Source organism: Phocoena phocoena, chromosome 16 (assembly GCF_963924675.1).
Source record: "Phocoena phocoena chromosome 16, mPhoPho1.1, whole genome shotgun sequence".
Lineage (NCBI taxonomy): Eukaryota > Metazoa > Chordata > Mammalia > Artiodactyla > Phocoenidae > Phocoena > Phocoena phocoena.
In genome coordinates, this window is record NC_089234.1 from 10,500,164 (window position 1) to 10,525,103 (window position 24,940).

General features: G+C 36.8%; 1 protein-coding gene across 1 annotated transcript in view; it reads right to left on the minus strand.

The window, feature by feature from the left end:
• Positions 1-23,296, minus strand: part of WDR11 (WD repeat domain 11) — a 54,680-nt gene extending 31,384 nt beyond the window's left edge. The window contains exons 1-11 of the mRNA XM_065894092.1: positions 23,187-23,296; positions 22,104-22,215; positions 15,699-15,852; positions 14,558-14,731; positions 12,182-12,368; positions 9,308-9,473; positions 8,767-8,881; positions 7,713-7,908; positions 7,275-7,378; positions 3,848-4,024; positions 999-1,083 (exon numbers count right to left, since the gene is read on the minus strand). Coding sequence (XP_065750164.1) covers positions 999-1,083; positions 3,848-4,024; positions 7,275-7,378; positions 7,713-7,908; positions 8,767-8,881; positions 9,308-9,473; positions 12,182-12,368; positions 14,558-14,731; positions 15,699-15,852; positions 22,104-22,215; positions 23,187-23,272 — 1,556 coding nt within the window. The 5' untranslated portion in view covers positions 23,273-23,296. The remainder of the gene's footprint in view (positions 1-998; positions 1,084-3,847; positions 4,025-7,274; positions 7,379-7,712; positions 7,909-8,766; positions 8,882-9,307; positions 9,474-12,181; positions 12,369-14,557; positions 14,732-15,698; positions 15,853-22,103; positions 22,216-23,186) is intronic.
• Between the last annotated feature and the right edge of the window lie 1,644 nt (positions 23,297-24,940).

Genomic DNA, 24,940 nt, shown 5'->3' on the forward strand with positions numbered 1-24,940 from the left:
CCTCCATGTAGATGTATTTAGGGAGATACTGTAGGGGCATAGCATAAGGTGGCGATAAACAGTCACTCAGGCTGTACCAAAAAATCATGCACTTGAAAGAATAAGGCAACATAAACTCTTCAGAAACTTCCATCACAATCAGAGTTGTGATACTTCAAGGGCTGACCCTTCCCCATTTAGAAAACGCATTTATTCCGAATAATGTGCACACTAAGGGTTCACTAAGAATTTTAACGTACACATGAGAACTATAACTATAATATAATGTACAGAAGTGAGAAATGGCCTTTCGGATACATCTGTTCCAACACCATCAAAAAGTACTGGAAGATTAATAAATTTATATTATATATGTGTAACTTTACAATCCATCATTGCCAGGGCAAAGAAAGGAATATAGTCATGTGATCAGCAAGATAATGCTATGGAGCAGGTATGTATGTACTTTATTTTTATTTATTTTTAAAAAATTTTTATTGGAGTGGCATGTATGTACTTTAAAACAGAAAGCAAGAGTCATCCTTCTGTTCTGTTAGCCTTCCCTCAGATACCTCTGCATACAGAGAACTCATAAAACAGATCACATCTCAAAATGAAAGAATAAATGAGATTAATTAACAATTTAAATGACCTTATTCAAAATTTTCATGAGCAGTCCTACTGAGGGATCTTTACAGAAAAGGAAAACAAACTATATAAACTGGAACAAGGGAACAGAGTGATATCCAGTGAGAAAATAGCCTTGGCCTTAGGAGAAATAAATAAGATGCAGAAATAAAGTGAGAAAAAAATTCTCCACTGCATAATGTTCTCTACAAAGTAAACAATTAGTACTCATCCTTAATGAACATAGCCATTAGTTGGACATGAATATGCATTACTCAAAGTTTTCAGTCAAATAATCACCACTGCAGAGTATTCAGTGTAGAAAAGTCCACAAGAACTTTTTTCTGGTATTACATATGTTTATAATCTCAATATCCCAATGACAGACTCACTTGACTTCACACGAGTGGATGCTTAATTCCTTGTGCAGCAGCCCACTGGTGAGATGGTACACCAGGACAGAACCGTTACTTGTACCTATTAAAATGACATAGTAGAGGAGAATTAATCTAGTGGAAGTTCCAAATCTAACAGAAGTCTTTTCTCAAGATTTCAATTATTTTACAACATCTATATTTTATTAAAGGAACCCAAGCTAGGTGTGAAGAAAGAGTAAACTTCTCTGTCCTCCCTCTCATCAAAAATGGGCTTAGGGCTTCCCTGGTGGTGCAGTGGTTGAGAGTCCGCCTGCCGATGCAGGGGACACGGGTTTGTGCCCTGGTCCGGGAAGATCCCACATGCGGCGGAGCGGCTGGGCCCGTGAGCCATGGCCGCTGAGCCTGCGTGTCCGGAGCCTGTGCTCCGCAACGGGAGAGGCCAGAACAGTGAGAGGCCCGCGTAACGCAAAAAAAAAAAAAAAAAAAAAAAAAAGGGCTTAATCTCATGTGCTCTGTAATCTTACCTAAATCCAGGGACAGATTTTCAAAGACTTCACAACCTAATTCAATACACACAAAATCTGAAGATGCACCTTCTTAAGCTTTTTGAATGTTTATTATAACTGATCCTCAAAAAGGCAACCTAGCAGAACTCATTAACCAGATTTCTCTAGTTTTCTTTACAAAGATTTTGGTTTTGTTCTGTCTTTAACATTAAACACATCATAAAGTAAAGCAAAGTACAGTGGTTCACTGTGGATTTTACAGTTAAAGAAGCCTGAGTTTAAGCCCTGGCTCTGCCCTATACTTTTGCAAATTACTTGCCCACACTACATTTGTGTTAGTATCCCTTTAACATGGGAATAATGGAAAATCTATTTGTTGGAGATTAAATGAGAAACATACGTAAAACACTTAGTACAACACTCTGCACAAAGTAAGTACATGATTATTACTATTTCTGTTATCACTGTAATTATGATTTGTAGTTATTATTATGCCTAAAGCTTCTCGTGGCCTCAGGTAACATGTCTAAATTTTAATTAGAAGAGACATGGCCACTTGAGAAAGTAACACTTTCTTGAGAAAGTAATGTTTCAGCCCTTAACATGTTTTTATAAGTCAAGCAAGAAAAGTGAACAATGTAAGTGGTTGCACAATCACTTTCTCACTGCACATGACTTAAAAGAATTAATGGATTCATACAAAGCAATAGAATGTAGAAATAATAATAATATAATAACAATAAATGTAAAAATGCTAGGCAATTTCCAATTTTAGCTAACTTGCTGAATTAAAGCTTCAGAAATTTCTTGCAAAACTATTCTAGAGAAATACAGTATTACACTTGCTTACTTTTATCACCTATTCTACAGTATCTTCTAGTACTGAGAAAATATCTAAAGAATTACTAAAACTTTTCAATTATCAGGTGTTCATAATAATCATATGATTTCTACATTCTGCACATTTTGATGATGTTGAAACTATGATTTAATACTTAAGGGGCCCAAGAAGAAGTAATTCTGGTTGAACTCTGCTTCTCTTTTCTAATGACTCTGCAAGACTTTAGGCACTTATATTTTTTGCTTTTACTTTGTTATTGTACTAAATTCAATAAACGACTTGCTATTCACTATATACCAGCACAATACAGCTTATTCTACAATGGAAATCTCAGAGCCTGACTCAGCTCTTGTTATCTAGCTATCCCAAGAAGTAATTTTCTCCAAGAAATTAATAAATTCCTAAATTGAAAGAGAAGGTATACTGACATTGTACAGAGATGTACATACTATGGTCACTGACCAATCCCAATTGAAACCTCAATGAGAATTTTAATATGAATCAATAGTTTCTAAAATAAAAATTAAACATCTATCTGCATTTATATAAATCTGGACACCTGTAAACGCAGACCACTGAACCTTAAAATTCAAATCACTTTCAAAAGATAATAATGGAAAAAAATGGGAAAATAAGAGTAGTGCCAAACAGTAATACTCAAATGAGCCATTAGGGCTCACAAGTCAGCCATTAAGTTGAGACACACTGGCCATAAGGTCGGGTTTTCATTTTAGGAAAAAAAAGAATCACAAATCACATGTTTATAGACCTTCTGGGAAAAAGCCAGAAGTCAAACCAATAGCATCTTAAGAAAAATGTTGACAATTTCAAACAAATATATTATTGTTCAAAATTTTAGAGAAATGAATTTTAACCTTATGTATTTAGTAGCAAATAGAAATTTGGTCCTCTCTGTAAAAGAAATCAGGTTAATCCCATTACCATGAAATTACTGTGACAGCAAGTTGAAACCCAGACCAATTTCTTTTATCTACAACATAAAAATATGCAATTTCAACCCAAAAGGCAAATCTTTAGTTTATAAAGACAATAGTCACTTTAAACACAATAAAACCAGGTTTAACATACAATTCTTAGCACATGAAGAAACTTGCTATTATTAAACTATTAAGTGTGACTATATTATTAGTTAACAAAAACTAGTAACAAAATGACATGCACAGGAAGAGCTTGAGATGGTCCAAGAAAAGACAAGGAGTCTGGTTTCAGCATTACACAGGGACTTTCCTCCTGACATTTTAGAGATGTACCCATGGTGTCAGGGTCTCTATCATCTGGTGTCAGGTGAATGAGTTATCATTGTGATTAAAAAAGATTAATAGAACAGAAAAAAAAGTATTTCAAAATGAGTATTTATACAATTTCATTTAGCCTCTTCTTCCTCTTAAAGCATTTTAAAGGAGAATAAAGGATTTTCTAGTAACCAGGAAACTTAAATATCTTAAAAATGTAAAATAGACATTAAGAATTAAAAAAAGAACAGGTCCAATACTCACCAACAGCAAGCAATGGCTGATACATCTTGATATTTTTTGTGGTCAATGGTGGGCACATACGGATAGCAAACTGTGGTGAGGGCAGTCCTGAAAGCAGACCTGTTAGCAGGAATTTGAGTTGCACTTCTTGCAGAATGGAGCCTTTGGGATGTTCTTCCCCAGCAATTGCACTTTGCCCTGATTTGTAATAAAAAATACAAATATGCTAACTGTAACATACGCTGTTCTTAAAAATCTAAAGGAACTTTACAGTGGAAGTATACTCTTCAGGTCTAGAAGGTGTAATGTAGCACTCTAGTGCCTGTATCTATACACCGAGTCTTACTTGGCTATGGGACTTAAACTGCATCATCTAATATCTCAAAGGATAGGTTACTGCAGAGTATTGCTATCCAGAATTCAGGGACCTGTGTCTTCTAAGAAACACCATTTTAGCCAAAGTTCCTGGTATTAGGGCACCCAAGGCAAATCAAGAGGACTAGGGTTAGAGAACAGTTTCTGCAGCATGAGATATTACAGAGCATTCCTGTCTTACTGCCTTTCTAAAGGGTTACTTTTCAATCTGATGCTCTTTAAAGTGCACATAAAATTGGTAATCACAAATAGCAGGTTCAAAGAACTCATTTAGATTTCTAATAAGAAATCTTAATGTGTCAATGTAATTACAACATTTAAGCTTTATAATTACATATTTGTATATAAATAAGTAAAATAAAATTTAAATACATACTTATAATTACTAATATATAATATATAAACCATCACTAGTGACAGTTGTCTTAAATGGCATTATTTTTAGATACAGCGTTCGTACTTAGGTTATCAAATTTCAAACTAAAAAGATGATTCAAATAAAAACCATTCACAAAATGTGAATACAAAGTGTGCAACAAAATCAAAACCATTCACTAATAAGGGTATAAAAATTTTCTTCCTTTAAAGCACTACTGAATACTGGGATAAAGTTGTCAAAAGTACATATCAGGAATATGTGTGAGTATATATATATGTACACACACACACACACACACACACACTGTGAAAGGGAAGAATGAAATAATTACTAGAAGTGGGTGACGGGATTCTAACTAAACCTTTTAAAGCTGTAAAGTTGTTTTAGTAATGATGTTATTGTAAAATCGGTAAGATATACAGAAAAAAAAGGCCATCAGTTGAATCCAAATAAATGATTCCTTAGGATAAGCCATACAACTGGTATCAATCTTAGTAACAAAGATGGGGTCTAAAGGAATGGCAAGTTCTACAGGTAGGTACCATGTTTACCAACCCTTGGCAGCTTGGAGTTCACTTCAGGAAACTGCCATATTTCTCTCCAAGCATCTTCCATGTGAGGTGATTCACAAAGTAGGGCAGATTAGGCCTTACTAAGCAGCAGCCTTTACCCAATGAATATAAATCAGGCCTCTGTATTTAACTGAATTGCTTTCAATTACCACTAAGTACATAGTGAATTTCAAATTAAAAGTTTAATTAAAAGTTTAAATTTAAATGTTTTCAAGTAACAAAGATTTATTTAATACTTTTAAATCAACAACACTGTCAAGAACTGCTATACAATCTGTATCATTTTGTCTCCTAAAAAATGTAAGTTAGGGCTTCCCTGGTGGCGCAGTGGTTGAGCGTCCGCCTGCCGATGCAGGGGACACGGGTTTGTGCCCCGGTCCGGGAAGATCCCACATGCCGCAGAGCGGCTGGGCCCGTGAGCCATGGCCGCTGAGCCTGCGCATCCGGAGCCTGTGCTCCGCAACGGGAGAGGCCACAACAGTGAGAGGCCCACGTACCACAAAAAAAAAAAAAAAATGTAAGTTATATCACTTAGATACCTAAACAGCATAAAATTACAAACTCCTACAGGCTCTGTATTACTGATTAGTTCTGTGCATCTGTGTTTATCATTCTTTTCACTTTAATATTTTATATTAAATGCAGACAAGGTCAATTAACTTGGAAAATTGTGTAACTAATAAAATAAATTTTGCAAAACAATTATGTGTCTAAACTTCCTCATATGGATTTATGTCTAGAAGGTGAAAAGAATTTTAAGTATAAAAGTTAGTGTCACTGAGCACAAGGATTCCACAGCTGGCAGGAATTGTGAGGATACCAGGGTCTGGAGAGGTCTTGCTTAGATTACGGTGAAGCAGCCGGGACTAGATGCCATGGCCAAGGAGCAGACTCCAGACTGGGATGACTAGGTTCACACTTCCACTTATTGGCTGTGTAGTCCGGGGCAAGTTTTTTAATCCCCCTGGGTCTCAGTTCCCACATACATAAAATGGAAATAATAATAATAATAATAGTACCTACTTTGTAGGGTTGTTGAGCTAATACTTAAAGAGAATTTGGCACAGTATTTAACATGGTATTAAGCACTCAATAAATGTCATCTCTGATTAAGAAGATTAATAAGTTAATGCTGTTTCTAGTATATCATGGATCTTTACAGCATTTAAACAAAAGAACCTAGTAAATAATATCCATTTTCAATTACATTGTGGGAGAACAAATAGTGATAAAGAAAATCCTTTATAAACCACTAGCCACAATTTTAAAAGAATTAGACATCAGCACTGCTTGGCATATTTACAATTTCTAGTTGTATATATTTGAAACCACCAATCCTCATTCTTCCTTGAATATATAGTGGTCCTCTAATAATTAAATTAACTTTGAAGTAATGTATTATCTGCAAATAAATATTTGTTGAAATAAGAATTCCCAACGTGAAAATAAGAAAATGTAAGTCAAAAAGTTAAGACGATTTTTTCTAATACTGCTCAGTTACTTTATTCCTTCAATAAATACTTATCACACATCTAGAATGTGCAAGGCCTTGGGCTGAGCGCTGGGGATGCAAAGCTGAATCAAGCACTGTCCCACCCTTGTGAAGCTTATAATTTACTGTAGGGAAACAGACAAGTAAAATCACAACTACAATCAGCTGACGACTATGAGGGACCACATAAACCAGGCTTGGGAGGTTAAAGAAAGCAACACCTGAGCTGAATTTTGAATAAGGAGTAGCAGAAAGGGAGAGAGAGGAAGAGTGTGTTCAATTCTGAGCTGAAGGAGCAGCGAGCATGGAGGAGGAGGTATGGTATTGCCCAGCAAGGGCTATATATGCAGCATCCAGATGCCTCATGCCATCTCTTTCATTTAGATCAGAGTCCCTCACGAACGAACATTTTCTAATTCCAGCACTACAATAATAGTCTATAATACTTCAGGTACTGTTATGCTTAAATATTTTATACCCCTCTGATTTATTTAGGAAAGAATAAGTCTACATTTTAGTTTTCTGAAGTATTAACTTTGACTTTACAATAACTACAACCACTGACTATTAATTTTGCCCTTCAAAAAGTATACCTAACATAAAAGTGAGAGAAAAAAAAAAGCAGTTTACCAATCATGTTATCTAAGGAGAGGTCTGGGAGTTTATTCTGTAGCACTCCTACAGGAATTCCACAGAAAGACACGGGTGAATACAAAGGTGACACGCCAGAACTACTGCAAAGACAGAATAATTAGATGGTTCTTACATATTTAAAACATATTTAAAACCTGGTTCTTACATATTTAAAACCTGCATCCCATGTTAGTAACTCAAAATACTAATTTTAGATCATAGTATTCTATCAATTTTTACAGTATTCACTAATCTAACCCATAGGTGAAATATCTCTAGCAGGTTTACATAATCTCCTAATAATCTAAAGTCTTAATTATCAATTTAAAATATTTTTTTCAGAAAAAAGGTCCGGCTATTTTTATATGATTCTGGTACTCTAAAGAAAGGGGGAAACAAAGCAAAACAAAAAAGAGATCCTATTGGTTCATTTACCTGTTCCGTGAATTTCGATTACAAACGGCAGACTTCAGTTCCCATATCATAACCCTGCCATCACTCACTATGAGGGCAGCTGCATTCTCATTGACAGGACAACACACCATACTGAAGGGACGGACAGTTTTTGTCACCCTGATTGCATCACACTGGCTTCGTAAATCATAGGTAAGCTCCTGGACAGGATCTGGATCTTAACAGAGTATAGTTTTCTTTTAAATATTAGAGAGCAAACATATCAATGTCACTGCTACTTGTTTTAATTTAAATAATACCTCAACCAAAAAGAATATCATCCCTTCACTAATGCAAAGTTTGTCAAAAATGGCTTCCCTGTTTACAATTACTAATTTCTTCAGGATATAAAGAAAATTTACTTAATGACCGTCTACACCAAGTTTAATTTCCAAAATAACAATTATTATCAAAATAGTCTAATATTTTTAAAATAAAGGAAATTCTTTGAAAAAGGATCAACAGTAATATATGATTAAATAATTAACAGTGCACTTGTAGCCCAACATAATTTACTGTGGTCTACAATAAGCCTGAGAATAATTATACTTTATAAAAGATGTGAAAGTCACTTTCACCTTTACATAGTACATCATTCCATAAAAACATTAGTTTTGTTCTCCAGGATAAGATTGAAACTGACAACTGAATGCCCTGGAGACTTACTAACCTGTTACTTTACCATGGAAATCCTAAAGCAGAGAAGTCAAAGGGGTGTAATAATAAAGGTATATACAAGGTTGGACTTGTGCTAAAGAAATAATCACAAAAGATAACATCCACTTAGCTCATGGATATAATCAAGAAGGGATTACAAAATATTACTATCTTTGCAGCCTACAAGAGGCGCACTGTTATAATACTCAGGGATTATCTTGGGCCTGGGTTTTTATGCCTCATGTTATAACCATATTCTACTTTCTTAAGGCAAGGATTATTATTAACTCCATGCTTTGGTGAGTATTTGCCACATGAAGCTTTATAAAATCATTCTGAAGAAAAATATAATTAACATTATTGTGAGATATAAACTCACCTGGTTCTTCATTTGAAGTGGTGAAAATACTATTGTAAGATCTTCGAACACGTAAGGTTATACAACCATTTTCATGTAGGCAAAATAAACCATCACGCTGAAAGCAGGGTATTACCTTTAAATAGATGATGTATTTGTTTTTAAAAACAATAGATTTTAAAAGTATATACGGTGAGATTCATAAACTCATATTTAGAGAATATGGGCAGAAAAAACCCCAAAACACAAAAATACACATATAATCCCCTAGTTTTAAAACTAAATGAACATTTAAAATATCCATTAATAATCCTAAAACAATCTGTCTTTATCCATGTAACTTAAATAGTTCAGTACATATCTCCACATCAGTCAGAAGAATTTCTAGGGTTAAATCAAACCAATCTAAAGTGCAGAAAAATAAGGAATGTAAAATAACATTGTTAATCTTTAAATAAATAGAAAAAGAGAAAGTGAGACTAAGGACTTTTGCAAAATTATGGTTTTTCTCTATATAATTCATAATCAACTTGTGGTAATATAATTTATAAGTTGTAGATACCTGCAGAAATGGAACTCCTGTTCGTTCTATTGCAATCACACCCACTGTCTGATTCACCTCAAGGTCAAGGATTAAAATCTCTCGAGGATAGAGGAGCAACATGTGATTCCTTTTGGAAGGCAGGTATGCCAACTGAAGGCAATCATTGAGAGTTATGAATTCAGCACTGAAAAAAGTAAACATTTACTTCAGGCACCAAGAAATGAGTCAGGCTCACAAATGAATTTATTCATGAAACAGAAACAGACTGAGAGAAGCAGAAAACAAAATTATGGTTACCAAAGGGGGAAGGAGGTAGGGGAGGGGTAAATTAAGCGTTTGGGATTAGCAGACAAACTACTATATAAAAAACAGATAAACAACAAGGTCCTACTGTGTAGCACAGGGAACTAGATTCAATATCCTGTAATAAACTATAATGGAAAAGAATCTGAAAAAGAACATGTAATATAATACGTATAACTGAATCACTTTGCTGTACACCAGAAACTAACACAGCATTGTAAATTAACCATAATTCAATTTAAAAAAATGAGTCAGACCTTATTCATATCAGAAAAAGCTAAAAAAGAATTGAATTTTGTACTTTCCATATAATAACTGTCAATGAGAATGTACAACTGTTTCCTGAAATGACCAACACGGGCTAGCATCTAAAAATTAGATCTCTTCTTTGTGCCAAAATCCAAATTACGACAATGATACTATATAGGTCGGATAGAGACATGTTTCTGAATAGGTGAAAATGTAAAGTAAAGTAGTAAGTCTGTGGTATGAGATGGTCAGTGACAATACTATACGGCATTCTTAAGACAGTAGTTTTATTGTTATTTTGTAATTAGAAGTACTAGATAGACTGCTGAAATGAAGCCTCAGGACTAAAACATAAAGCACGTAGGGCAGTGAGGGCTAGGCAACTGGATCAGGAGTCACTGCACTATCTGCACGGCTTGGGCAAGGAAGGCACTTCCTCTACTCCGCCTTCATTCACTTTTCAGCTGTCTTAAAGCTTTCTTGAAACAAAGCTTCGTACTTTATTCACTTACCACAGCATTTTCTTCTGTGTAAATAAAAGAGATGAAATGATACGAGGATTATAAAGACTGTTAGAGAGACTCAAAACTCATTTTAGTAAGTTGTGATTGTGGTATATATTTAATCACAACTTTATTTTATAATAAATTTATATTTAATATATTTCAGTAGGAATGGGCATACAATTATGTACCTTTTTTCTTACACAACAATTTTATTAAAAGGTTTTGAAACTTAAAATAAAGTTGGATTAGAGGACTAGAGACAGGGATGTGGACTGCATTAAAATCCTGACTCTGTACTTCCTAGCTGGGTGAGCTTAAGCAGCATATTTAAAACAATGTGAGACTCAGCTTCCTCATTTATGATGTGGGCACAGTACTACTGCCCAGGATTGTAGCAAGATTATATGTAATAATGTATGTGAAAGTACCCAGAGTAGTTCTATTTGAAGGGATAAATAATGCATTTCCCCAGTACTCAAGATGAACATATGATTCACATGACAGAAAATATAATGTATATAAATCATAACTTATAAAACTATGCAGGCAAAAAATAATTATTTAGGACACAGAATCAAGGCAAGGTAAATAAAAAGTTCTCAAGATATTTAAGGAGTAATCTTAAATTATTTCAGCACAGGGTGAGGGATAAATCAGTGAATTTAATCAGCCTATGGTTTACTATATAAAAATTATATTTACATATAAATTCAGAATGTATTTGTAGAGCAATTTGTATTTTACATTTTTTAGGTAATTACCCACAAAGTCTAGATAGAATAATCTTAGCATATTAAAAATAAAAGCTTTTAAAAAATGAATGCCAGGGCTTCCCTGGTGGCGCAGTGGTTGAGAGTCCACCTGCCGATGCAGGGGACACGGGTTCGTGCACCAGTCCGGGAAGATCCCACATGCCGCGGAGCGGCTGGGCCCGTGAGCCATGGCCGCTGAGCCTGCGCGTCCGGAGCCTGTGCTCCGCAACGGGAGAGGCCACAACAGTGAGAGGCCCGTGTACCGCGAGAAAAAAAAAAAAAAAAAAAAGAATGCCAAAGAACCTACCAAAGCAATAAAAATGTAAGAACTACCATATCACTAGGAAAAAGACAGAAATCTATTTTTAATGCATAAAATTAGTTCTTTAAAATAAAATTGTACTCAGTTGAAATTTCTGAAATAAACAATAATAGCTAGCCTTTACCAAAAGAATGCTTATTGAGTATCAGACGCTATGTTCAGTACTTAAGCTATTGCACCTATTAATCCTTACAACCCTAAGAAATCCTTTCAAACACTATCTTAGAGATTGGGAGAGTGAAATTTGACCAAGATTAAATTATACTTGGAGTCACAGAACTACAGCTTCCCTTAGAATCTTGGCCCTTAAACAGTACGGGAAACATCTTTACATGCATGAGAAAAACACCTATATTTTATTGGCTAATAAGATTACACAGCATTTAAGTCAGGAAAATGTATTTAAAATGAAAATCCAGCTTTTGTCCCCCAATTTTTAATGTGTTCAGTGGCCATAATTTTAGAATCTTTATCTCTTATTTTCAGAAGTCAAAACTTTTCATGTGTCAAAATCAATGGGGGATGTTTACCACATTACTGGAAACAAAGGAGCCACGTTAATGCTAAATCTCTTCTTAGGGGAAGAAACAAAAAAACATTTTTCCTCTTATAAATTCAAAACTACAAACAAGAAAGGGTAACATGAAGAAGAAAATTAATCTTAGTACATCTCCAAAAATGATGTTTTCATGAATAGATAACTAGATAAATGTTGAATAAATAAATGAATGTTGCTGTTAGTTTTACACTTGTAACTTACCTAGGTTTCTCTTGAGTGATTAAGATTTTCACTTTATTAAGAGCCTTCTTGGCCCCTGTGGCTGCAGCCAGCTTGGTGTGAGCTGGGCTGGAGTGTGGGCTGGATATGTACACTTTTTTCCCAGGGCCTGAGGGTGGCTTGGATGGAGAGAAGTCTGAGATGAATACAATGCCCTCACTGGTGAGTACTGTATTGAGAGAAGCAAAACTCTAATTAAAGTTTAATCAAGTATAGCATAGAGTTTTATTCCAATACAATTTTGAAAGCAAGGTAATGATAATTTTAATAATATAGAACTGGCAGTGTTATGCAGTCATAACATAACGGGAATGTTCTCCAAGTTAAAGTGAAACTGGTGGTCCATTACAATTCATCAGAGGCCTCCAAGCTCAGCATTCCAAATTAATGTTTTATATTAAAAAGATACCAGAAGGTTACTGGCAGAAAGAACAAATGTTTGTTCTTCCAAATATATTCAGTGCATGGACTTTCATTAAAAACCTTTCCTCATTATATCCCATAACTTCAAAATCCAAAGACTTTCAGAATATAAAATTCACAGAAGAAATAAAAAATCCCATATGTAAGAGGCTCTGCATACCACACTTGGTAAGTTCAAATATTTGACTTGATGATACTAGTTTTTCATCATTATCATGAGCTACTCAGTCTAAATATATTTTCCTTTTTCTTCTTGCGCATCAAATTGAACCTCGGGATGTGTAAAAAGTGTTCTTTTTCTCTTTACATCTAGAGTAAAAGTAAAGTGCCAACAGCGGTTTACTAAGTGTACGGAAATGAATTTCAAGGAGGCAGCACCACATTTAACAATACAAATTGTGCCTTTTTATGAATGAAAAACTAATCCCCCTCAAAACGGGCTGACTAATACTAATACATATCTGATTATAAAAGTCTTATCTATCCTGGCAATCAGCAAGGCTGCTTTAAACACAGGGAACAAAGCAGCATTCAAGAATCATGACAACCCCGGCACATTCAATGAGCAAATTAAACATGTTAGGTCAACTGATGCTTTGAAATATATAGTACTTTCATCAACCAAATTACAGAGATGCAGTATATTAGCCTGAAGCCTTGTCTCCTTTCAGATTACAGAAGTCACCCTTCAAGGTCCCAGTCATCCCTTCTTTTGTGATGCCCTCACTCCCTGAGGCTGCCAGCTAGGCCAGCCCTCCTCTGTGCTCCCACAGCACTGCATTTCACAGCAAACTAGTGAGTGAATGAGTGAGTGAGTGTACACATACGTTCATATACACACATTTATATATACAAAGCCTAAACACATTGTATTGCAATTATTTATACAGCTGTGTTTCCCATTTTAATTTCTACTTGTCTGTCCTACTCTCCCTCCATCAACTCACACATACACCTACTCTCCCTCCATCAACTCACACACACACACACACCCCTCAATAAATGTTGGTGGATACACGTTAGAATTTTGAGTCATTCAAATCCAGGGAAAACATTCTTTACCATAGTTAATCCCCTTACCTCTTTCAAGTCGTTGATCGAATATCAAAATGAAGCCTATTTTGACCACTTTATCTAATACAACAACTTGCCCACTCCCATTCCCCCACTCCCTTTACCTTGTTTTACTTTTTTATACCACTTATAACCTCTTAATATGTTGTAATTTATTAATTCATTATGTTCATAGTTTACAATCTGACTCTCCCTCACTAGAATGCAAACTTTATGAAGGAAGGAATTCTTGCCCTGGTTCACTGATATATTCCAGGTTCCCAGAACACTCCTGGCATATAATAATAGCTCAAGAAATATCTGTTGGCTAACTGAATAAAAAATATTTTCTACATAATTTAGTCACAAAAATATCTGTCTAGAATCTGATTTTTAGATCAGTAGCTTAGTAAAATATCAAAAGCACACTGGGAAAAACAGAGTCCACGAGAAAAAAATCCCTTGGGCTTGGTCTTTTCCTGACATGCGTCTGTTTATGGCACTCAAAATATACGGCATGAATTAAAACAATTTTTTAAAAAGGAAGAAATGAATTTGGCCACAGACTAAATGAAACCCTTGACTCAGGTTCTTTCGATGTTCCTAGAAAAGAATTTAATTAAGTCTGAATTAGAGTAACACAGCTACTCTCTCTTTCTCTGACTAATCTAATTCTGTTCACAAATTCCACACAGTGAAGGTCTGGCTTGCTGATTTAAATTTCTAACCATCATAGTATCTCTAATAAGAGCTGAAAATATATGAACTAGATGTGTTTCTCATTTTAACATTATAGGTGTATGAAGGGTGTGTGTGTGTGTAGCATTAACCATATATGTTACAAACACCTCAACTCATTTTCCACAAGAAACTAGTACTCACAAGTTAAATGGGAGGGATCAAAAGGATCAAAAGAAAAAGAAAGAATGTTATCTGCATAGCTCTTCTTCCAGAGTTTGGTGCCAGTATCTGCATTCCAGAGCACAATATAATTTGGCGGATGGATAGCAAGCAATAAATCTCGGGAAGCATCTTGATTCCATAACCACTGAACATCTGTAAAGACCAGAAAAATAAAGGCAAAATTCAGAAATCACCCACTTCAAATTACTTGTCTAATGTGTCCTTGATATCTAGTTGTGTGTGTGTGTATGTGTGTGTGTGTGTTTACATAGTCCTTAAAATCTTAACTACCCCCCTTCGATGTTGCATATATGTGTCAGGATTGATAGGAAAAGCTAATTTTATATAAAAATGAGCTGTCTGGACATTAGAATCTAGAGGTCAAAATTTCCAAGTAATCTGAAATATTACTTCAAAGAAAATACAAAGCAATTTACACTATTCATTATTTAAAACTTTATGTCAAAGACTGTCCTAGCCATGATCAATGTCAGACTCTCCTAATGTTTTTGTGGAATTACTTAATGGGACTTTACAGAATTTCATGTTTTTCCATAACAATAAAGAGGATAAGGATCTAGTTCAATAGCACAGTAAGTACTTGTTAAGTATTTTTTAAATAGCCATTTAAAAGATTCACTCAGTCAAGAGAGCCACTCAGTCAAAGCCTGAAGAGCCCAGGAATACTGTATTGATTACAGGTCAGTAACATAAGCAAGCAAACAAATGATCTATGTGAAAATGAGAAAAAAATTTATCTCTATTAAGAGAAAGTAAGCACTGAGGGCTAATTCAAAAGAGCAGTTCGGGCCAGCTTACTTATATTCTAGCTTACATTTACAAGACTGTTTACAGCAGCTTAATTTTTCTCATCATGCTCAACTGAGGGCAAGACTGAAATTAATGCATTTTACCAAAGCACAAATCAACTGAGATTTGAGGAAATAAGCCCAGAAGCGTATTGATAAGGAAAAGAAAGCTAGATTCGGATCAGCAGAACAGGCTAAACACAATCAAGAGTTAACTGAGAAGTGATGAAATTAAACGAAAGGGAAAAACCAACCACTCTAAGAGTAAGTGTATTAATACAGACGCTTGGTGGAGTACAGACTTTCCTCACCCTGAATAGGCTTGGCATGCTCTTGGATCTCACACTGAGCTACTCCTGCTGCTACATCCCAAACGATGATCTTTCCATTGACATCAGCAGAAGCTAAGCGCAAGGAATATGGCGAGCCAATGTTATGGTGATAATTTTCCCTGGCCCATTTAACCTAGTATCGAGAAGAAATCAAATCAAGTAAATACTTGCACTGGATGAAACTATACATAATTTTCATAAAACGCCAACTGGAACCCAAACTACATTCTACACTTATATTATAAAAATAGGAAACTAGGGGACCCTCCTACATGTTGGTGGGAATATAAATTGGTACAGCCACTATGGAGAACAGTATGGAGGTTTCTTAAAAAACTAAAAATAGAACTACCATATGACCCAGCAATCCCACTCCTGGGCATATACCCAGAGAAAACCATAATTCAAAAAGATACATGCACCCCAATGTTCATTGCAGCACTATTTACAATAGGCAGGACATGAAAGCAAACTAAATGTCCCTCAATGGAGGAATGGATAAAAATGTGGTACATACTTACAATGGAATATTACTCATCCATAAAAAAGAACAAAATAATGCCATTTATAGCAACATGAATGGACCCAGACATTGTCATACTGAGTGAAGTAAGTCAGGTACAGAAAGACAAATATCATATGATATTGCTTATATGTGGAATCTTTAAAAAAGGGTACAAATGAACTTATTTACAAAACAGAAGTAGAGTCACGAATATAGTAAACAAACTTATGATTACCAAGGGATAAGGGCAGGGGGAGGGATAAACTGAGAGACTGGGATTGACATTTACACACTACTATATATAAAATAGATAACTAATAAGAACCTGCTGTACAGCACAGGGAACTCTACTTAATACTCTGTAATGGGCTATATGGGAAAAGAATCTAAAAAAAAAAGTGGATATGTGTGTATGTATAACTGATTCATTTTGCTGTATAGCAGAAACACAACATTGTAAATCAACTATACTCCAATAAAAATTTTTAAGAAAGGAAACTAGCTTCCATCTTGAAAGTCAGACTTTTTTATTATTTATGATATTTTTTTAAAAGTTGCAATTAAAAGATTTTTGAAAACATCACAATGTTCCTGCCTTTAAAATATGAAAAATGATGCACAACCTTAATAATATGGGGAATTCAGGTAAAAAACTCCAGAATACCGTATCTTAAAATGGTATGATCATTGGTATATCATTTGATCACAGTAATAACCATGAAACCTAATTCTGACATAACATGTAAAGTCCTAAACTGCTAAGCAGAATCTTTTCCTGCATTCTATTCTTCTAATTAAAAGGAGACAACTTACAGCTACAAAAACCTTGCACAGGAAAAAACAAAAGCAAACAAAAACTCTGGCTATCCCTCTCATAAAATTGGAAAATAACGTTAACAGTTTTTTCTCTAAAAAACAAATTTGTGCATCATAGTTTTAGTAATATCATTAAGAACAGTTTTTAAAAAAAATAAAAAACACAAGAATCCCGGCACAAAATTAAGAAATTAACTGAGCATCGAATACTGGCAGAGTAAGAAATGAAACACAGAGTCCTAACTCTGAGCCAAGGCCCTCCCTGGACACAAGCTCCCCTCCCCTCTAGCTCAGCATCCTACTTGCTTACTTCAGAACATTTCCCACACAACACTTTGTAATTATTCTGTTTACTTTCTTTTGACCTATCACCAACCCTATCACCAATCTCACTCCGTAGGGCAGGATCACCAAGGCCTCGCTCACATTTCTATCCCCCAGCCTTAACACAGTGCCTGCAGCTGACGTTCGAGTATGTGTTCAGTAAACGATCTTAACACCACAGACTGTTCAAATATATACCTATGTAGACATATGTACACAGACCCACAGATGTGTGTATTTGTAAGTAAGCACTCATAGAAAATGCTAGGTTAGGGAAGCATGCTAACCAATTCCAACAGCCTTCGTGAAAAAGATGGAAACAAAAAGTTTTCTGAACTCCAGTGTTAAACAAGCCTTAGGTTTCTACTCCAACACATCTTTTCCTCGGGCAAGAATTTTTTTAATAAAATGTGTGCATAGCCATATATATATGCATATATGTTTGAATGTGTATATACATATATTCACATGTATGAATGTATGTATACTCTCCCTCTTCATTATTTGCAGATTCTGTATTTGTGAATTTGCTTACCCGCTAAAATGTATTTGTGATTTTATTTGCGAAATCAGTATTCGCAGTGCTTTTGCAGTCATTCATGGACATGTGCAGGGTAGTGAAAAATCTGAGTCACTCAACATGCAACCGCATCCCAGCTGTGGTTGAATGAGGCACTCTTGTTCCAGTTCTCATAATGTAAACGAATGCCTTTTCTGAGGTCTATTAAGTACCATGTTTTTTGCATTTTTGTGCTTCTTGTTGACGATTTCACTGTTTAAAATGGTCCTCAAGCGCAGCGGTGAAGTGCTCTCTAGTGCTCCTAAGCACAAGAAGCTGTGACGTGCCTTACAGAAAAAAGACACGTGAAATAACCTTTGTCCAGGCATGAATTATAGTGCTATCGGTCATGAGCTCAATGATCATAAATCAACAATATATAATAAATGTCTTTTAACAGAAACACATAAAAAACAAGGTTATGTATCAATCAGTTGATGAAAATATTGTGACTAAAGGCTCACTCGGAACCACACCGTGTATTTCCCTGAGGAGCCATCAATGTTTCAGTATATGTTAACTCAGTGTTTGCAACAACTTTACAGAATAAAACTACCACGGATAAGAATTATTGTTGTGTGTGTCTGTGTGTGAGTGTGTAGTACTTGAATTCCATCTTTGTAAACGTCAAGCAGTGTACATATTAAAAACAAAATCAGACCTACTAGAGAATGGACTTGAGGACACAAGGAGGGGGAAGGGTAAGCTGGGACAAAGTGAGAGAGTGGTAGTGTATATATGGACATATATACACTACCAAATGTAAAATAGATAGCTAGCGGGAAGCAGGCACAGAGCACAGGAGGATCAGCTCGGTGCTTTGTGACCACCTAGAGGGGTGGGATAGGGAGGGTGGGAGGGAGGGAGACGCAAGAGGGAAGAGATATGGGGATATATGTATATGTATAACTGATTCACTTTGTTATAAAGCAGAAACTAACACACCATTGTAAAGCAATTATACTCCAATAAAAATGTTAAAAAAAATCACCTAAACACAGCATAATCAAACTGCTGAAAATCAACATAAGGAGATGAGATGAGAAAAGATACAATGCATACAGGGAAACAAAGACAAAAATTTCTCATTAAAAATTACCCAAGCTGGGAGATAGTGGAGTGATATCTTTAAAGCACTACAAGAAAAAAAAGAAAAAAAAAACTGGTGAAATAGTTTCTCAGCCAAATAAAAGCTGAAAGGATCAACCAATATCAGATACGTGCCTCAAGGACTTAAAGGAAATTCTTCAGGCAAAAGGAATATGATGCCAGACTGAAACACAGATCTACACTAAGAAATGAAAACTCCAGAAATGCCAAAAAGACAGAAATGGTGTGTGTGGGGGGAGAGAATATATTTTTTCTCAAAAAAAAAAAAAAAAACTCAAAAAACAAAACAAAAAAAACCCCTATACCTAACATCAGAATTGAATGAATGCTTTCCTCCTAGGCTCAGGAATAAGACAAGAGTATCCTCCCTCCACTTCTATTCACTGTAGTAGAGGTCCTAGTCAACACAATAGCACAAAGGAAAAGAAATAAAGGACACCAGATTATCAGTGAAAAACCTAAACTGTCATTATCTGAAGATAACATGATTGTCTATGTAAAACAAACAAAAAAATCACCCAAATTACTAGATCTAACAAGTTTAGCAAGATCACAAGATACATGTTAGTATTATAAAAAAAAAAATCACCTGGGGCTTCCCTGGTGGCGCAGTGGTTGAGAGTCAGTCTGCCTGCCGATGCAGGGGACACGGGTTCGTGCCCCGGTCCGGGAGGATCCCACATGCCGCGGAGCGGCTGGGCTCGTGTGCCATGGCCGCTGAGCCTGCGCGTCTGGAGCCTGTGCTCCGCAACGGGAGAGGCCACAACAGTGAAAGGCCCGCGTACCGCAAAAAAAATCACCTGTATTTTTCTCTACTTCACATTACATACAAAAATTAAGTCAACTTGGATCTGAAATTTAAATATAAGAGCTAAAACCATACATTCTTAGATGAAAACAAAGGTGTAAATCTTATTGACATTGGGAAGAGCAATGGTTCTTGGATACAGCAACAAAAGAAAAACATTATCCCTACATCAAAATTTAAAACTTTTGTGCTTTATAGGGCACTATCAAAAAAGTGAAAGATAACTCGCAGAATGAGGGAAAATATTTGCCAACCATATATCTGATAAGGGACTTGTATCTAGAATACATAAAGAACTCTTACAACTCCAAAATTTTTAAAAATACAATTTTAAAATGGGCAAAGGAATGAACAGACACTTCTCAAAGAAGATATACAAATGGCCAAAAAACACATGGAAAGATGCTAAACATCATTAGCCATCAGGGAAATGCAAACCAAAACCACAATGAGAACCACTTCATATCTGCTAGGATGGCTATAATCAAAAGGACATATAATAACAAGTGTTGTTCAGGATGAGGAGAAATTGGAGCGCTCATACGCTGCTATAGGAATGTAAAATAGCACAGCCTCTTTGGAAAATGGTCTGGCAGTTCCTCAAAAAGTTAAACGTAGAGTTGCCATGAGTCAGCAATTCTAATCCTAGGCATATACCCAAGAGCAATGAAAACACAGGTTCACACAAACAGACTGTGCACAAATGTTCACAGCAGTATTATTCCTAATACCTAAAAAGTGGGAAATACCCAAATGTCCATCGATAAATAAATGTTGTATATCATACAGTGGAATATTATTCAGCAATAAAAAGGAACAGAGAACTGACATATGCTACGGCATGGATGAACCTTGAAAACATTATTCTAGGTGAGAGAAGCTAGGCACATATTGTATCATCTCATTTATTTGAAATGTCTAGAACAGACAAATCTACAGGACAGAAAGTAGATTAGTGGCTGCCTAGGGATGAAGGGGACGGGGAAAAGGCATGGGTAGCAACTGCTAATGGGTACAGGGTTTCTTTTGGGGGTTATGAAACTGACTGTGGTGACAGCTACACAACTCTGTGGATACACTGAAAGCCAGGGAATTGTATGCTTTAAATGGGTGAATTTAAATGGTATGAATATCTCAGTAAACCTGTTAACAATGAAAAAGACCTCAAATCTCTATCTCCAATTGTAACAACTCCCCTAAAATTTCAGATCAGTATAATTCAATTGCCCCAGGTGTCTCAGACTTTGCACGTTAAACACTTAAACTCACCGACTTCTCATACATTCACCTCATCAAAGCAACACTGCCATTCAACTACTCAAACAGAAACCTTGGAGTCTTTCTATTCTGACTCTCCCTTAAGATTGTTTACTATAAAGGCTATCAAGTTTACCTCTCAGCTCCTAAATGGAACTCCTTCACGCCTCTGCTTTATTTTAGGCCCTAAGAATTTCCTGCCCAAATTACTGCAATTCTCCTAAATGATCCCACTGCCTTGTCTTCCCTTTTTCCAACAGATTCTCCACTGCTGCCAGAATGAGTTTTTCTAAAATGCAAATACAATCATATCAATCTCCTACTTAAAAATCCAGATTCCTTCATAATCTTACAAACCTTTTGCGGCAGGTGAATTTCTCCAGCTACCTTCTTTCATCACCCCTATATGTGTATCCCATCTTTTAGCCATCCTTACACATATTACTTCCCTTTGTGTATATCCTCCCTTTTTCCTGCAGTGCACCTCTCCCAATTTTCACTTGGCCAACTACTGTTTACAGTCCCTAAAATGAAAAGACTTCTGAGACCCTCCTTTGATCCCTAAAACGAGGTGACCTGTAGCTCCTTTGTCTTTCCACAGCATATTAGGCAGGTCTCACTTACCACACTGTATTTGTATGTTTTCTTTTCATTCTTCCTCGCTAGACAATGAATTGCTTGAGGGCTTTCATCTCTATATCCTTAGCACATGTTAGGTGCTCAAAATTAATGAGTGAATGAGTGGTCCAGTACATGGTAGAATTAGTGTTTTCCACCAGCTTTGAAATGACCTAAGAACTAGCATTTTAGCTCATTCTAGCTCATCTGAGCCATACTAGCTCATCCTGATGTGACATTATATATGGAAATACTAGGCTACCCCAAATAGATTATCATACTTAAAACCTATTCAACATGTGTACATATGACTTACTGAGATTCTAGCGATATTTAAAACTTTAGAATAGACAACATGTTATAGGGTCAAAGTGGGATCTGACTTACCTTAACAACATCAGCTTTATGTTTTTCTAAAACTTGAAGCGTTTGAGCAGTATTGGAATCAATCACTACCACCAACGAATGACATCCATAAGCAATTAAACCTTGCCAGCCCCTAACAAAAAGTGTTAAAATTTAAGTAAAAAGCAAAGCAAAGCAACTTCTCTCTTGCCAAGAGGCAGCCTAAATAAGTGAGAAATCTAACTAACATGCACCACCGTTAATAAAATTATTTAAGCCCAAAGGCTAGTATTTGACATTATACCATTTAAATAAAATTTTTAAAAAGCTTGTTTAGTTTTTCTTTCAGATAAAAAAAGAAGGTTCTGAGAGACATGCACGTAGAGCCGTGAAGACGTATAAAGCAACTCCTGTCGTCTATTTGTCTTTGAGGGCATATACCTTGTCTTATTCAACTTTTAATACTGAGCATCCACAAAGTGCGTGGGATCTGTGATTAGCCCCGGTCCTTCCCACCAGATTAAAAAAAAGACAAACAGTGAACAGGAGGTTTCAGTACTCTTGCCAACGTTCCCAGTAGCCACAGCTACCGCAGTCAGCGTTATATTTGTCTAGTTGTCAATTTGCAGTGTCATTTCACAGGAAACCGATAAAGGTGAAATGAAGTGCCGGCGAGAGCACCGGAGCCTGGCACAGGGTCCGGCACACTGTTGAATGAATAAAGGTAAGAAACAGGGATGAAAGAGAAAGAAGACAGAATGGGGACGAGAACGTGGTCAGGGGAACTGACATTGGGGAGAGAAGGCTGGAGACTGGAGACAGGTTAAGAGACGGGACTGGGAGGGTGAGGAAGGTGTGGGGAAAAGAGCAAACAGAAACAGAGATGGTAGAACGAAGGCAAATATATCCGCACAGGGAAAGTTCCCACGTGGGGCATTTACAGCTTTTATCGTAACAACAAAAATCCAGCATTTAAATGAAAAACTCCAAGTGTGAGGGCGGCACCCAGTCTTTGCGAGGCCGAACTAAGCAGGGGGGGGGGGGGGGGTGAAACCTCTTGTTTTGTCCCCTTCCCCTCACAAACTCCTGGCCGAGCCTGGCGACCTCGGAGCCCCGCGCCCTCACCAGTCCACCGCCGCCTTGTTGTGGGCACTGAGGGCCCCGGTGAGGGTGCGCGCCGACACCTTAAAATTCACCGTGTAGGGTAACATCGCTGCGGCTAAGGCCGGCCCTCGGCGCCGACCCGCAACCAGGAAGCGGCGGCCACTACGCTTCCGTTCCAAACAGAGTCCGGGTGGCTTCGTGGGCGCCGCAGTTTGGTTCCACCGCCCCCAGATACGGCTTCCTTCAGGTTCCGCCACGCCTATGTTCCGGCTACTTCAGGATGCCGCCGCTGTAGCGGTTCCGCAGCTCTGCGTAGGAGCCGGTGGTTCCCGGAAGAAAGAGGTGCTGACTCTGGTTACGTCCGGTTTGTTCAGACTGGGACTGCGTAGACCTATGTGCCCTGGTGGAAATGGTGAAAAGCAGGAGCCAAAAGCCCCAATTTGCCTTGCTTCCTTGGATTAGTTCACTTAGGGCAAGTACCAATGACAGGCACTGTTGTAGGCATGGAAGATGTGCTGATGAAGAAGACAAAGTCTCCGCCCTCATGGAGTTGATAGAATAAATGCATGTGTGAAGTTAATTGGATGAATGGAGAGAGTGAATGAGAAGACTGGCCGGAACAGAAAAAATTTGCAAATACGGAGAATACTCCATATCTGGCCTTGGAAATACTTACAAAGCAACAACAAAATAGCGTTTCTCCTGAGGCCAAGTGCCCTTTGCCTGTGTCTGTTTGTTGGGGTAGCTTTCGTTTGCCAGTTTCTCCTCTGCTGCTCTCCTTCAAGTCAGACTCAACGACTCCCTCCTCTGTACTCCACACTTTTTTTTATCCTTTAACACTCGACACAATGATTTCTTTACAATTTTTGCAATCTTCTGTCTCTCCCCAAATACACTGCTAGTTCCTTAATCAACAAAAGGAACAAAAATAATGGTAATTTTGTCATCATGGGTCGTTGTGTCCACCTTATCACTCTTATAAAATGGCTTTCTCAACGATTACCGACAACGTCCTCTTAGTTGTTAAAGTTAATGAATACATTTTGGCTTTTAGTTATTCTCCGGCAATTGCTGCTTCCCTTCCCTTGCTGTCCTGCCTTCCCTGCCCCACGTCCTTCCCTACTGATGATACTTTGGGGCTAGCAGAGATACCCATAACCACAGATCTAAATATACCACTGCCTTATTAAAAATCATTGGTGCCTCCTGTGACAGAGATTGCTAATTGTCTCCCAGAATTTATTCCCCTCTTCCTTCTTAGGAACGTAACCGCAATTTGTTTCCAGGCACATTATCACTCCATTAAATTAATACACACCCCAGCTTCCCTTACAACTAGATCAAGTCATAAGGCTGAATTCTGGCCAATGAGATGTAAATGGAAATGTGTAGTGACCTCTGAGAAACCACTCTTCTGTGCTGTTCTTCTGTGCTATTTCAATATGTATAACCTACATTATTGTTATCTGCAAATATGTTTGTCTAGCAAGGGAGACTAACACATTTTTAGGCAACTGTGTTATAGCAGAATAAATACACTCTAGTAGACTTAGAACTCCTCTCAGAAAGGAACCAAATCTCAATATTCCTTTCACCCCAACGCCCAACACTCTTCCTGGTCCTCAATAAATGACTGATGGTGCAAGAGTTTTAAATGGCCTTGAGCATAAGGTCAACCAGGCATGAGGTGGCAGTAAGAAGTCAGTGCAGAAGCTCACAGATGGAGAAGGGGGCAGGGAACCCTCTTATAGTAAGAGGAATTAATTAGTTTGAAT